General features: G+C 38.9%; 1 protein-coding gene across 20 annotated transcripts in view; it reads left to right on the forward strand.

Annotated features, from left to right (window-relative positions):
* The window catches only part of SETD5 (SET domain containing 5), an 83,313-nt gene that overhangs the window by 35,522 nt on the left and 31,773 nt on the right, over positions 1 to 16,018 (forward strand). For 3 of the 20 annotated variants that reach the window (XM_033210536.1, XM_033210537.1, XM_033210542.1), the window contains 12 exons: positions 2,917 to 3,109; positions 3,392 to 3,497; positions 3,824 to 4,032; positions 4,371 to 4,429; positions 5,275 to 5,453; positions 6,386 to 6,424; positions 9,947 to 10,189; positions 11,111 to 11,259; positions 11,654 to 11,771; positions 12,813 to 12,922; positions 14,841 to 15,093; positions 15,446 to 15,529. In XM_033210536.1, coding sequence (XP_033066427.1) covers positions 3,018 to 3,109; positions 3,392 to 3,497; positions 3,824 to 4,032; positions 4,371 to 4,429; positions 5,275 to 5,453; positions 6,386 to 6,424; positions 9,947 to 10,189; positions 11,111 to 11,259; positions 11,654 to 11,771; positions 12,813 to 12,922; positions 14,841 to 15,093; positions 15,446 to 15,529 — 1,641 coding nt within the window. In that variant the 5' untranslated portion in view covers positions 2,917 to 3,017. Of the gene's footprint in view, positions 1 to 2,916; positions 3,110 to 3,391; positions 3,498 to 3,526; positions 3,729 to 3,823; positions 4,033 to 4,136; positions 4,178 to 4,370; positions 4,430 to 5,274; positions 5,454 to 6,385; positions 6,425 to 9,946; positions 10,190 to 11,110; positions 11,260 to 11,653; positions 11,772 to 12,812; positions 12,923 to 14,840; positions 15,094 to 15,445; positions 15,530 to 16,018 lie in introns of those variants that run through there. The other 17 variants (XM_033210554.1, XM_033210550.1, XM_033210544.1 and 14 more) reach the window with 11 other exon arrangements.

Raw genomic sequence — 16,018 nt, forward strand, 5'->3', positions numbered from 1 at the left:
TTTTTTTTGTTTTATTTTGGTTTGGGTTTTTTTGCATGCAAAAGGTATTTAGTTATGTCAGTAACTGAGACTTACCATTTTACAACTCTTTCCCCAAATAAATACTTAAAACTCTTCCTGCATTAGTAGGTAGCCCAGTTGTATTGTGTTTATAGGTTTTTATAAAGTCGGCTACTAACGTGGTACTATGTAGATTGTCTAACTATGTAGATAGCATTAACATTTGTGAGAAATTTCAACAAAGAGGTTAAACCAGTAAGTTTGGAATTAGTAGGTAAAAGACCCAGAGCAGTTAATCTTACAATTGGTGTTTTCCCCAAAGTATAGACATGACTGCCCGTAAATACTGCTAGGGCGTCCAGGAGTAATTCCAGAAATAAAAATACTTCTGGTCTACAAATGTGACTGCACTGTCTCTGTTAACACCAGCGTATTCTAGGATTTCCTGAAACATTTTCTTTCATGATCTCCAGACAGATTTCTGATACTGTGGTCGTAACTGGCTACATAGTTACGCATTTCTACAAAGAGAAAGAATGTCAATAACTAGCTACATACCATTCTGTTAAATTATTAATATTTATTAATGTTTCATCATGCCTATTTCGCTGTTCTGGGCACTTTCAGATTAAACCCGGTATTAAGTGCAGCATACTCAACTAGACCTAGACTTCATAGGATTTTAAATCTGATGGCAACTATATGCAATATGCATTTATTTTTGTGTGTGTTTGTAGGAAAATTTGTAGATGTAACAAGCAAAGCAAAGATTTTTCTGAATTTCCAATTCTACCATTACAGAATTTCAGGCGTTTTCCAAGAAATGGCATGATAGCAGCTGGGTTGCATGTTGTACTTAGAACACAGTTGATGGAGTATATCTGTTGTGAGCCTGGTTTCTGTGTATGTGTCCAATTCAGTGATAGGAGAAGAAAGGCTGTAATTAGATTTGCATAAAGTGTTTGACTGCTAAAGAGATGTAATTCCATTCCAAATTTTTAATTCATATTTTTAAATATAAAAACCAGTATATATATCAAGGAATATTTTAGGAAATCTTATAGTTACCTGTCAATGTCTAACTATGTATTTAATCAGTAACCAATATGGAAATTGCAGAGTTTCTTCATCAGAAGATAAGAGTTTAAATTTTAAATTTGGCATGCACAGCAATATATTCAATGCTGTGCTTAACTAGAAAGTATTGTGCAATACGATGGCCTTTTAACCTCCACAATATACATTTTATTTTTATTCCCTAGACTTGCACATGAAGTGCATATGTTCATATTTACCCGTTTGGAGATGGGTAAGATACAACCAGCATAGCTCCATCTCCATGGCCATCTTTGATTTCATGCAACTTTCCTTTTTCCTGTCCCCACCCCCCAAAAAAAATCCATTCCTAGTAAACAGCTATCATGTTTCACTCCATGTGTTCAGTGGTACAAAATCTATATAAAATATATACAGCTTTTGGAATACTTGTTTTGTAATGTACCTAGTAAATTAACAATGTTGTATAAATTTATTACTTTCTTTTAACTGTCCATCATAGAAACTAAATTATACCTTCATTTTATTATTGCTTGTCTGCCTTTGGTTTCATTTAGGAAACCCCACCTGTTTCCTAATACTCAGAGATGATTGCCTCTCAGTGAGCCATGTTCAGATCATCTTTTTCTCAAGAATACTGACCTGCATTCTTGATGTACCCCTCCTCCTGTTCCCATCTTGCAGACACTTTTAAGTAATAAAATGCATGCACCTCACTAACAGAGAATACTTTCCTCTGTCTAAAGTTCTTCTTCACCTAGAAATTTCCTTTGCTGTTATTAATAAGATCCCTTCTCACAGTTTTGGAGCATATAACTGGGTGAGTTGGATACATGTCTCAGAATTTTCTTTGATCCCTCACTTCTCAATTGACATTGCACCACATTGAACTGCACACTTATTCCTGCCATACTATATATTGTATATCTCTAAGCAGGAAAAAATGTCTGTTATTTCAAGCAAACAATATGCATTATTTGACTCCCTGAAAGACCCATTAATCTCTAAGTTTGTGTTATACCAATCATCGGAGTTTCTAATTTGTGAATCTGTGTTCTAATTAATATAAATTACAAACTACTATTCTATTCTGCAAAGCTGTACAAACTTTGTATTTTTGAATTATCCTTCAGTATTCCCTAAAACCTAACCAGGTAACAATCAGAGTTGAAGTTCTTGCTTCCCATAAACCTGAATTTTATCCTTTGCCATCAAAGCCTTTTTATTGTAAAGGCTTACGTTAATTTTCTAAGTTTGAATACATGTATAATTCTACAATAATACATTGTGCTTGAATAGTTTATTTTCTGCTCACAAAAGGTACAAAAAGATACTAAACCAAGCTTCTCACTAAGCCTGGTTAATAAAGGTCTCAAATAATTTTCTTTAAAGGACTGAATGTCATCCTCGTTTCTGTAGTGGAAAGAGCATAGACTTTGGAGTCAGACAGCCTTTGTTTCAAATCTTAGCTGTGTCAATATGTAACCTTGGGGAAGTCATGTAATTTCACCACCACATCTTCCCCCTCTGTAAAAATGGGGTATATACCATGTTTAGTGGTTGCTGAAATTGTATTAATAGATATATAAAGCACCTAACAAATAATGGACAGTTCACAATGGTGGCCATTACTGTTGTTATTACTTGTCACTAGACTAACATAACTTTCCAGTTTAGTTTTTATTTTGAAGTTCTATGGTATTATCATGCAGCTGATAAATTATTTTGTCCTTAATATGCTTGCATGTCATTGGTGGATGAGAAATTATTACTCTAATATTTGAAAGGTGTTGGGGGTTCGTCAAGATGAGAGGTATGATAAATATAAGATGCCATTGTTTTTACCTGTACTTTCTTCAGGGTATCCTGTCTTGGTAGTGAATGGAAGAGGGCCTGGTCCCTGGGGCAGTGCAGAAGGCACTTTCATCATCTCACTCACTGCAAATGTCATGTGAGGTTTCATGGAAGTATTAAGAGATCCAATTAAGAAGAATAGTTCTGAGTCTAAACCAGCCCAGAGTGGCTTCTCTAGGGGAAACTCCCCGCTCAGCTGGTACGTTTGTGTTTGTCATTAGGGACACCTTGTATCTCAGGTGCCTGCCTTCAGACATCTGCCTGTACTGGCTTCATGTTACACACAAATCCACATTTAATAACACTCCTACTGTTATTTATAGGTTTAGTTATGTTAATAAGATTGTTTCACTGAGTTCTTTCTCTTATCCTAGTGGCTAGTGGTTGTGGAAAGAGGAGGGGTTAGAATGGGAAATGAAGTGTTAGTTTAAGGGAAGATTAGGTGTTATGCTATCATGCATTGCTTTTCGCCTTTGTGCAGCCCTGAATCTGTGGAGGCTAGTCCAGCAGTTAATGAGAAGAGCGTGTATTCCACTCATAATTATGGGACCACTCAGAGGCATGGGTGTCGAGGACTGCCTTATGCTGTGAGTATGCATTTGTTTCTCTCCAGAACAGTGATCTTCCTGGAGTGTAATCCATTCTTATACATTGTGACTTTCTTGAAATGTTTATATGCAGCATGACGAAGTTGCCCCTTTTGCACTTCCCTGACTCCAGCGGACGTCTAGCCCTGCATCATTGTTCTTGTTTTTATGTCCCAGTTGACCTTGGCATTTTGTTTTATCACTTTCCTGGTTGAAGCCAAAAAACGAAGGGTACTACTTTCTTCTTTCTTTCCATATGTACCATACTTTAGGGGAGAGAGGGGCCAGTGTTTGGACACTGTTGATTTAAAAAATCTTATTTTCAGGATCATAATTACGGAGCCCCTCCTCCTCCGACACCTCCTGCTTCTCCCCCTGTCCAGACGATCATCCCTCGTTCTGACCTGAATGGCCTGCCGTCGCCCGTAGAGGAACGCTGTGGAGACAGCCCGAACTCTGAAGGAGAGACTGTACCTACCTGGTGTCCTTGTGGTCTTTCTCAGGATGGCTTCCTTCTCAACTGTGACAAGTGCAGGTAAGATCCTGTTCCATCTAAATTTAAGTCTGGGTTGCTGGGATTAGGGTTTCTTACAAGTAGGGAAAAGCTCAAAGTATTCTTTCTTGTGTTTGTTAATGTAGATGATTCCTTAGTGCTCCTTGGCTCGAATTCTCTGCACTAGGTGAGAATTGCTGACAACAAGGAATGAGAGATTGATGTTAAAGCTATTGAATTTGATATGAAATTTAATGTCCTGGAAACATTTGGTAGGTGGGAGGGAGGGGGTAGCATATGCAGAGACACTTCGCCCATGTGTGCTATGATGTGATGCATGCTGTTGAAAGGACTACTTTAAGTTTATTTTCCCTCTTTAGGGGAATGAGCAGGGGGAAGGTTATTAGACTTCATCGGCGGAAGCAGGACAACATATCAGGTGAGCGGAAGATGGGTTAGGTCCACAGTTTGACATATAAATATTCTGTGATCTGAATGTTCGTTTTAAGAACCCCTCTTGGCCGGGTGCAATTGCTCACGCCTGTAATCCCAGCACTTTGGGAGGCCAAAGCAGGCGGATCACCTGAGGTCGAGAGTTTGAGACCAGCCTGAGCAACATGGAGAAACCCCGTCTCTACTAAAAATCCAAAATAGCCAGATGTGGTGGCGCATGCCTGTAATCCCAGCTACTCGGGAGGCTGAGGCAGGAGAATCGCTTGAACCAGGGAGGCGGAGGTTGCCATGAGCCGAGATTGCGCCATTATACTCCAGCCTAAGCAACAAGAGCAAAACTCCGTCTCAAAAAAAAAAAAAAAAAAAAAAAGACCTCTCTTATAAGTTCCCATGGTCCCCCAGCCAGCTCTTTTCACAGAAAGAGATAGAAGTCCTCTCAAGACCACAGTATAGTTCTCCCATTGTAAACAAAATGTATTGGGAACATTTTAGCCCTGTAGCAAAGCATTCCTTGTGAACACCAAAAATATGGATCCCTCTTTTAAAAATTAGCCAGTCTCAAATTGTTATAGATTGAGTCAGTGAAGCTTAGAGACTGAATACAAGGGGAGAAATAGATACCATGAGGAATAGGGTTTATATGCTTAATGCCAATGACATAGAATCTTGTTTTCATAAGGAAGATGGGTACTTAACGTTGCTTTACAGATGATGAGAGTTAATAATGTAAGTAATGACTTACTGTATGTGGTGCACATCTAAAACAATAAGCTACTTTTAATATACTTTTGAGGCTATTAGTACCTGAACTAATAAATCATCGTTTTTCAGGTGGGGATAGCAGTGCAACAGAAAGCTGGGATGAGGAGCTTTCTCCTTCCACTGTGTTGTATACAGCAACACAGCACACACCTACAAGCATCACCTTAACTGTTAGAAGAACCAAACCCAAGAAGCGGAAAAAGAGTCCAGAAAAGGGTCGTGCAGCACCAAAGACAAAGAAAATCAAGGTATGTAGGGTAAAAATAAATAGAAGTGTCTAAAATAGCTCAAATTTTGGAGCAAGAATGCACCAGAATTCTTTTAAGAAGTTTGACCAAGGTATTTGAAGGGCCACTTTTGTTCTACTTGCAAAAATCAGCTAATCTGTGTTATGTACATGTAGACAAACCTCTCTTCTGCCACACCATATCATCACTACTGGCTCAAAGTTTCTTCTACTCCAGCCCCCATCCCAGGTATGAAATTCCAGCCCTACCTGGCACAAGCCAATATGTGTTGCAGCCTCAAGTCTAGGCTTCCACTATCCTTACGGTATCTCCCCACCTCTCAGTCCCAAAGTACAGTCTGAAATTCTTGTCCTGGTTACATGCCTCATATCTTTGGGTTGATTGTTTTTCCTTGTTTCAAAAAAAATAAAAATCAGGAAACATCTCTTGAATGGTCTAGGCTTCCTCAGTGTCATGGTCACTTTCCTGTATTCTCAGCTAAAAAGTCTCCGGGAGAAACTTCTGGTTTGTGTTCTTTCTTCCCCATCACAGCAACTTTGTTGCTTCTAGGTGACTTGTTCACCCCTTGTTAAGGGGATTGGTCTTTGTTTCCTTCTTAGTTGCAAAACTGGTAAATCTGCAACTTTAACGTTTTTTTTATTTACTTTTTCTCTTAGTATCAGAGGTGCATATAGGATTTAAGAGAGCATGCTCTTCCCTGTTAATTACCTAGCTTCACAGTAGAAAGTATTAAAATTAGTCTCAGAGTTCATTGGCCTTGAGCTACCCCTATTCTTGATAATAGTTTGGGGAATTCTATTGTATTTTTTACCTAGAGAAACGGGGACAGAATAGAACACTAGTTTGTGCCTTAGTTTTAGTCTCAGATAGGTATAACTGTCATTCTTGGTACCAAGTTTTGTTTGTTCTACTTGTTTTCCTCCTTGGGATAGGCATTTCGAGAGGGATCCCGGAAGTCCTTGCGGATGAAGGTAAGGGGTAATCTTCGCTGATGCTGTGTTTTTACTTCACTGTGATCTTGCATTTTGGTCAGCTTCTTTCCTGACACTGATGGTCTGGGAATCTTGGAGTCTGCTTTTCATTAGTTTGTAGTTGTTGCCATTCAGTTTTCATAGAGCTTTTCTCCAAAGTAGATTTTCTTGGCCATTTTCTGAAATATTTTCCCTTTCTGTAATCAGCCTTCATTGATTGGTTTTTCATGCATTGCTTTTGTAGGGGGTAAGTGACATTTTTCCAAACAACATGAGGCTGGTATATTCTGTCACTGTGATTGAACTCAACCTTAGGAGTGGAGTTTTCTGGTAATGATATAGGATCTCTTGTGCATCTACCCTAGCACTGTGTGGGCTTTAATTGCAGGAAGCTTGTATTACTGATAAGAATTACTGTTTTCTCTTAGCATATCTGTTTGATGGAAAAGACTTAGATAATGCTAGCGTGTTTCTTAAGATATCAAATAAAAGAGTTTATGAGGTATGACTTTGTAAAGAACTTGGAGAATAGAGCAATTATGTGGAATGGTTTAAAAGAACTGTTAGGTGCTGGTTGATTAAAAACAGTTTGCCAAAAGGAGATTTGATGATGCTGTCTGGTATCCTCCTTTACCTATGTGTATATATATATATATATAGGAGGAAAACATACCTCCCAAATTATTACTGAGGGCTTCAAAGCATTTAATTAGAATTAAATTCGAGTTTATAAGTATTCATATTCTTAAATGATACAAAAGCAAGCTCTTTCCTGTTGAGAGTTATAGGGCATAAACATTAAAATCTTTTGTAAGGCCAGGCTCAGTGGCTCACGCCTGTAATCCTAGCACTTTGGAAGACCAAGGCAAGTTGATCACCTGAGGTCGGGAATTCAAGACCAGCTTAGCCAACATGGTAAAACCCCGTATCTACTAAAAATACCAAAATTAGCCAGGCATGGTGGAGGCACCTGTAGTCCCAACTACTTGGGAGGCTGAGGCAGGAGAATCACTTGAACCCAGGAGGCGGCGGTTGTAGTGAGCCAAGATCACACCACTCCAGCCTGGGCAACAGAGCAAGACTCTATCTCAAAAAAAAAAATTCAGTAAGGATAAGCTTTTTTAGGATTGTTTTATGTGCAGCACCAATGTGACTGGTGTTAGCAAAGATTACAGGTAGCACTTTACCTAAAGTTCAAAGACCTCACTTAATATCTGTAAACAGACTTGCACATACCTGTGAAAGTGTTGGGAGAGCATCAGAGGCCTGGGATGTGTCTTGGAAGACAAAATAATCATTTCTTTGCTGGATCTGTCTCCTGCAAGTGGCCAAGTTTGCTTTAGCTGCCCCTTTATTTTTGTCTCATTTGCTTAGAGAGGGGCCTTTTAAATAGACTTTGGAGGCAGATAATTGCCCTAATCCCGGCTACTAAATGCTTTTCTCTCATCAAGCAACTATCATAACTCATCTCCAGAAGCTCGAAACCTTTTGAAAGCTATAGACTGGCTCTACCAGAAAACTGCACATAAACCCCATATTTTGCTTTCAGTTTTGGTAGGATGACAGCCTCATAGGTGTGTTAAAATTTAGACAGAAAAAAAAACAATTACTAGTCATTTTGAGTCTTTTAATTCTAAGTTGAGTTATAAATTTTATGCTCAGAATTACTAGTTTAAAACTCCTCCAGTGTTCCAGGTGGGAGCCCTAAGAATTAGAAAAAAACATGTCATTTGGATTTTTAATCCCAGTGTCAAGAGCAGGTTCCCTACTGAAGACTTAATTGTAAATCAGGGTTTCTCAGTCTTGACACTGCTGACTGTTTGGACCAAATCTGTGTTGTGGAAGGGACTGTTCTGTGCTTTCAAGATGTGAACAGAATCCCTGGTGTCTACCCAGTAGATGCCGGTAACACTCATACACTCAGTTGAGATTATCAAAAGTGTCTTCAGATATTACCAAATGTCACGTGGGTGCAAAATTTCCCTCAATTGAGAACCACTACTCTAAACCCAACCGAGGTAGAGTCTCTAATGCCTTGAAGGATGGGACAGCAGAATAAACACACAGTGAGATTAGTAAACAATGGCTAATACTGTGACAGAGACTTCCAGAATACAGTACACTTACCAAGTCGCAAGTTTAATGATTGCTACTTAAAGCTGGGAATATTGTTTGAACACTGCCAATCCCACTAGTCTGTAAGCTCAGTTAAGCCTAAGATTTTGCACTATTCTTTTGCATAACTGCTACTGATGTCAAGCAGGTGATAATCTGATTGTCAGTATGTTGGCCTTACGTGTTTCTTTAGATCCCTTTGTTTATTGTTCAGTCTTTTGGACTCTAGTAAGAAATGTGGAAACAATAGTATTGATTTTTTTCTTCCATACTCCTGTTCCTTGCAGAAAGGATAGTAGACAATAATCAGTCAGCAACAGTGATGCAAAAGTGGCAAAAGAAAGTGTTATGATAAGCATCCGTGTTTTCTGTGCCATTCATGGAAAGTATATTTAATTTTGTTGTGCCTGTTTGCAAGTTTAATGTGGACATGGATTTTCAAGTAGCTTTGGTACTACAGTGTCTTTTCCTTCTAATCATCACTAGCATGACATCATTACTGTCAGTGTTTGTTTTGTTTTCTGATGGCACTTAAGTCTTGAACACCATGGAGGAGAGCATGTATTGGGCTTAAGCTTTGTCTTTGTAGCTCAGGCACTGTCTGCCTAGGAAGCTGTTCCTAATTTGTTGTAATCTTTTCTCAATACTGTCACCATAGAGGGCAATGGTTTTCCTAAAGGAGTATAGCAAAGTACCTCTTAGACATTTTCTGTATTCTCCCTACCTACTCCTCTCCCCTCACTTCACCTCTTCAGATTATTTAGAATGTGGTAATTTAAAATTTTGAAAATAGGGTGTTAGAAAGATATACTCAAATAATAACTTTTTATATGGGTAGTAAGATTATGATTGGATTGATGAGATTGATTGACTGATTAAGGTCATATGTAGGTTTAGAATGAACATGAATTATGAAAATAATAAGTGACACAAAAACATTCATTCTCCTGGAGAATAGTCAAAAAACCAATTTGGGCTAACACCAACTACAGAGTGAGTATGAAAAATTTAAGCAGTGGTAAATGTGAGGTCTCTGCTGTTCATTTTTATGAAGATTTTCTTATGAACTTGATGTCAGTCTTTTGATAAGAAAATTGATTTTTATGACTTTAAAATGGTCATAAAATCACAGTGATGGGGTGAAACTATGATCCCAATTAATTTCTTACTTTATAAATGGAGAAACTGAGCTTCCCCATTTAAAGAAGTTGTTCAAGGTCTCACCTCTCATTGGTAACAAAAGCATGATAGAAACCAGATCCTCTGACTCCCAGTCCATTACTCTTTTATGCCACATCAGTTGCCAAGTGATAAATTTTCTCTGGAACCCCAACTTGTCCCACCCCCATTCCCAACCCCCTATTTATGCATGGACTTTACTAACCTCCCTTAATTTGTTTTCTACAGAATTCTCCCTCTGAAGCACAGAATTTAGATGAGAATACAACTGAGGGCTGGGAAAATCGGATAAGACTATGGACTGACCAGTATGAAGAAGCTTTCACTAATCAGTACAGTGCAGATGTACAGAACGCCCTTGAACAACACCTACATTCTAGCAAGGAATTTGTGGGCAAACCTACTATTTTAGACACTATTAATAAGACTGAATTGGCCTGTAATAACACAGTTATTGGTTCCCAAATGCAGGTAAGCACCAAAGGGTTGAAGACTCTCTAAGTATCTGAAATTTTAAGAACCCAGAAAGAGGGTAATGGATTGGAATTACTGTTCCTTCCAAATGTACAAGGCCATAGAATAACAGATTAGACAGGTATTGATCATATGTAACCAAAAGTAGGTTATATTAACTGGAAACTATCTGGATACATATTTTTAAACTACCTTTATTAATAAAAAATAGATGAATTGAAGCTGTGTGCATTGGCTCACTCCTAGAATACAACATTTTGGCAAGAAGCCAGGGTGGGAGGATTGCTTGAGGCCAGCAGTTCAAGACCAGCCTACAACATAGTGAGACCCTCTCTTTACAAAAAAATTAAAAGTTAGCCGTTGTGATGGTACACACCTGTAAGTCTCAGCTACTGGGGAGGCTGAGGTGGAAGGATCACTTGAATGAATTTGAGGTTATAGTAAGTTATGATTGCACCACTGCACTCCAGCCTGGGTGACAGTGAGACCCTGTCTCTTTTAAAAAAAAAAAAGATGACTTAGTATGGGAAATTTTATATAACCTAGGTACGAATTATCTAAGATTTATAGAAAGTTAAGCATGTTCTTTCTCAACTTTATTTTAGAGATAGAGTCACTGAAATTTTAATCATGATTTTTTGTGTTTTTTGTTTTGTTTTGTTTTTGTTTGTTTGTGTTTTTGGGTTTTTTTTTTTTTTATCTTGCCTTTCCTGGGGAGGCAGTTTCACTAGATGTAGTATGTCTCTTAGAAAAATTGAGCTTTTGTCACATTTTAAAATTTCTCATCATTGATCTAAATTTAACATATACAGATAAAACCTGAAAATGTTAGCATGTTTTCCTTAATTTTGGAATAATTTGAGTGTCTACTAAGGTGTTCTTGCTGTTGTGTAATGTTACTGCTCTGGTTTTATTCAGTTACAGCTGGGAAGAGTCACTCGTGTTCAAAAGCATCGGAAGATCCTGAGGGCTGCAAGAGATTTGGCTTTGGACACTCTTATAATAGAGTATCGTGGGAAAGTCATGTTACGACAGCAATTTGAGGTCAATGGGCATTTCTTCAAAAAGTAAGAACATCATTCATTAAGTAGTGAGGGCTAAGGTGGACCTGGTTGACCAGTGTTGTTGTAAAAATCATTCTGTTTGATAGGATGCTCTTGGGAGAAAAAAATCACAGCTCAGATAAGCTCACGCCTGTCTGCTATTTGTAGAGAAGTACAAGTAAATCTGCAAATTGTTTAATGTACAAAGTGGTGACAACTCCTTTCCAAGCCAAGCATTCCTTGCTTTGTGCTTGTTCTTTAATCAAAAGCAGACAAGCATGTGAAAAACTTTGTTTTCCAAGTTTAGGCATTGTAAAAGACTGCTGCTGCTTCTCTCAGCATATGCTTCATATTTGGAGTCATGGGGTGGCCTTCTTATTTGTGTTGAGAATTACAGGAATTTTCATTATATCCCTAGACCATACCCCTTTGTGCTCTTCTACTCAAAATTCAATGGTGTAGAGATGTGTGTGGATGCCCGTACTTTCGGTAATGATGCTCGGTTCATCAGAAGATCATGTACACCAAATGCAGAGGTAAGATATCTGTAGCAACTTCCCTTTGACTGGAACCATCAAATGACAAGCTTACTGAAGAAACAGTGTGAAAACTTCACTCAGATAAAGGTCTGTAGATAATAGTCGTGATATTTCGTTGTGAGAGGTGAAAAACAAAAGTAATGGTGCTTTTATACTGAGAAAATGGGAACGAGGAAAGAATTTTCTTTAGAGAAGGCAGAAATAGAAAAGAGCAAGTTAGCATTTGCTAAGGAGAAAGCTAGACTGGATAAGAAAATCAAGTGTAGTTGTATTAAAGAAATTGCTATACGGTGTAAGTAGATGTCATCAGGCCTAACTAAGTTATTTGGTTGCAGCTTCTTTAGATTTTAGTAAGTAGTGTTCTATGAGAGGATCTAGGCATTTCTAGAATGCATTACTCAGAGCAGCCACATCAAATAAAGCAAGAAAATCCACAGAGCTTTACTTACTGGCTAAGGAATTTTAATTCTCTGGTGGAGCTGGAAACAGCTATAAGATGTGAAAGCAGCTGGGCGCGGTGGCTCATGCCTGTAATCCCAGCACTTTGGAAGGCTGAGGCGGGCAGATCACAAGGTCAGGAGTTCGAGACCAGCCTGGCCAACATGGTGAAACCCCGTCTCTACTAAAAAAAAAATACAAAAATCAGCCAGGCATGGTGGCATGTGCCTGTATTCCCAGCTACTCAAGATGCTGACACAGGAGAATTGCTTGAACCCGGGAGGCAGAGGTTGCAGTGAGCCGAGATCGTGCCTCTCCACTCCAGCCTGAGCGACAGAGCAAGACTTCATCTCCAAAAAAAAAAAAAAAGATGTAAAAGTAGAGACTTTTACCCTGATTTCTAACATCTCAAGGTTTCTCCACGTATTTCAAGAAGTATCATAAATTTTCAAGCCAGTACAGTATAATAGTTTCAGATAAAAAGATTGAGTTAAATAGAGATTACTATAACTCTAAAATAGAGAGAAAGTATGGTTTTTTTTCTCTTATGGAAAGTTCATGGTCTTTGTGAAAAATCCAACCAGATGCCTTTTCACACAGGTGCGACACATGATTGCAGATGGGATGATTCACCTGTGCATCTATGCTGTGTCTGCCATCACCAAGGATGCTGAGGTCACCATAGCATTTGATTATGAGTATAGTAACTGGTAAGATCTCAAAAACCTTTTCTAACATGAATGTCCTTGTCTTATATATTAAGCTATTCACTCTAAAGTCTGCTTTGTTTCTTGCCTTTTCCTTTGTTTACTTAATCTTTCCATGACTAATGAATTTTCTGCCTAGAAATTGTAAAGGAAAAGACAAGATTTTTTTTAGAGATATGGATACCTTATATGATACTGCTCACAAGTTTCCTGACAAAAGTGTTTTCACGTATGCCTTCTTAGCAAGAATAGCAAAATGGATATATATGTATGAGATACTCCTGAAAATTAAAATAGCATCCTGTTGTTATGTGCTGAGTACTTATGTCAGGGACCATATAAAATGGGAATTTAGGCCAGGCACAGTGGCTCATGCCTGTAATCCCAGCACTTTGGAAGGCTGAGGTGGGCGGATCACGAGATCAGGAAATCGAGACCATCCTGGCCAACAATGAAACCTTGTCTCTACTAAAAATACAAAAATTAGCCAGGCGTGGTGGCACACGCCTGTAGTCCCAGCCACTCGAGAGGCTGAGGCAGGAGAATCACTTGAACTTGAGAGACAGAGGCTGTAGTGAGCCAAGATCGCGCCACTGCACTCCAACCTGGCAACAGGGGAGACTCCATCTTAAAGAAAAATAGAATTTAATGTTTTTTTTTTTTTTAAATAAAAAATAGAATTTGTCAGTTATACCCTTATAAAGCTAGGAGTGGGATTTAAAGATCCACCCTGTCCACAGAAACCATGTTATCTAGCTGTATATGACAGTGCAGAAAACCATAAATGGCAATTCATAGATGAATATGTGGTGGATTTTATAAAGTATATGGTTTTTGTTCCTTGGTCATTTGGGGCAAAATAGAGGTTATGTGGTAACGTGATGTTTGGCCCAGGTATAAGAAAAAAGATGTTCTGTTTAATTCATCAAGGAAAATGAAAAGAAAAGGTTTTTTTTTTTATTTTATTTTTTTTTTTTGAGACGGAGTCTCGCTCTTTCGCCCAGGCTGGAGTGCAGTGGCTGGATCTCAGCTCACTGCAAGCTCCGCCTCCCGGGTTCACGCCATTCTCCTGCTGCAGCCTCCCGAGTAGCTGGGACTACAGACGCCTGCCACCACACCCGGCAAATTTTTTTTGTATTTTTAGTAGAGACGGGGTTTCACCATGTTAGCCAGGATGGTCTCAATCTCCTGACCTCATGATCCGCCCACCTCGGCCTCCCAAAGTGTTGGGATTACAGGCGTGAGCCACCACGCCCGGCCCAGAAAAGGTTTTAAGAAGTAGGGAATTAGTAGGTAAAAGTGAGGACATGTAATGGTGGGCACAAGATGAGTACGGCCACATCACTTTATCCTTGATTCATTGCCTACTAACTAGCTAATAAACCACTAGGGGGATTGGATTTAGGGAGGGTGTTCTTTTTTTTCCCACTGACCATGGAGTAGAATTGGGGTTACACAGAGAAAGACAGAATATTGAAAGTGTTACATCAGGCGCGGTGACTCATACCTGTAATCCCAGCACTTTGGGAGGCTAAGGCTCGAGGATCACTTGAGCCCAGGAGTTCGAGACCAGCCTCGACAAAAAGGCAAAACCTCATCTCTGCCGAAAATAAAAAAAATTAGCTGGGCATGTAGTCCCAGCTACCCAGGAGGCTGAGTTAATAGGATCACTTGAGCCCAGGAAGCAGAGGTTACAGTGAACTGTGATGCACCGCTGCACTCCAGCCTGGATGACAGAGTGAGACTCCATCTTCAATAAAAAGAAAAGCAAAAGTATAGGACTCTCTAATTTCTCTGTTTAACCTATTCAGTGATTATATCAGAGGAAATTACTGGGCTGATATTTTGAGAGGGTAAATGGATAATGTAACTGAATTTCAGGGATACTGAGACAGGCATTTTGGTTGTTTCTTTGGAGCAGTAATTATAAAGTGGACTGTGCCTGTCACAAGGGAAACCGGAATTGTCCTATACAAAAAAGGAATCCTAATGCTACAGAACTGCCGCTCCCACCACCTCCTCCAAGCCTACCCACCATTGGAGCAGAGACTAGACGTAGAAAAGCACGACGGAAAGAGCTAGAGATGGAGCAGCAGAATGAGGCTCCAGAGGAGAATAATGACCAGCAATCACAAGAAGTTCCAGAAAAAGTAACTGTATCCAGTGATCATGAGGTAATCACCCCTGGTCAAATGATGATGCTATGTCATCAATCCTCTGAAGGAAGGGGAACCTGAGTTGCCGCATGGTTTAAGTAGGGGAGCTATAGTAACACTTAATGCCCTTTATATCAATGTGGGTGTATTGTATTCATTCATTTCTTTCTGTTTTACAAAGTCAAAAACATCCTTTGCTGGTTTTGCACCAAAGAATAGAGCTTATCATTTATGTTTACCATGTGGCCTCACATGAGTTAACACTTGAAAGCATTAGAGATTGTTATAGAGAGTCTTAAGCTACCAGAATAAAACAGACTGATTTTTTCTCAGAGCTTGAGTACAGCTGAATATTGCCTCTATCTTAAAGGAAGTAGACAATCCAGAAGAAAAACCAGAAGAAGAGAAAGAAGAGGTTATAGATGACCAGGAGAACCTAGCTCATAGCAGGAGGGTGAGTACTGTGACATTCCTTTGCTCCTTCTTATTCCTGCTACCTCCATCATGTTCTTTTGTTCTCTTAACTTTGTATCATCTCATTGATTTGACCTGGAGGTTATAATTTCGGCTTTTTCATAATAAAGATTTTATTATAATTCTTTGATTTCTTTTTCTCTGTACACACAGTAGTTTTCTAGTGATTAGTATCTAGTGATGGTTTTAAGAGGTTTTTTTTAATAACAGTCTGGTTTCCGAAAAACTGGCTGGTCAGAATCAAAATGTATTATAGTTGGTTTGCTCTGAATTAGGAGTTTTCTAGGTTTGTGTGAGTTTTGAATTTTTTTTAAACCCTTTTAGTCATATGAACTAAAATTCTCTGCTTTTATGCTGAAACCAGCCCTGTGTGTTTATGACCCTGATTTGATGACCTTTTTTTTTTTTTTTTTTTTTTAAAAGACCGAGTCTCGGTTTTTCGCCAGGCTGGAGTGCAGTGGCGCAATCT

Source organism: Trachypithecus francoisi, unplaced genomic scaffold (assembly GCF_009764315.1).
Source record: "Trachypithecus francoisi isolate TF-2019V2 unplaced genomic scaffold, Tfra_2.0 Lachesis_group0, whole genome shotgun sequence".
Classification (NCBI taxonomy): Eukaryota; Metazoa; Chordata; class Mammalia; order Primates; family Cercopithecidae; genus Trachypithecus; species Trachypithecus francoisi.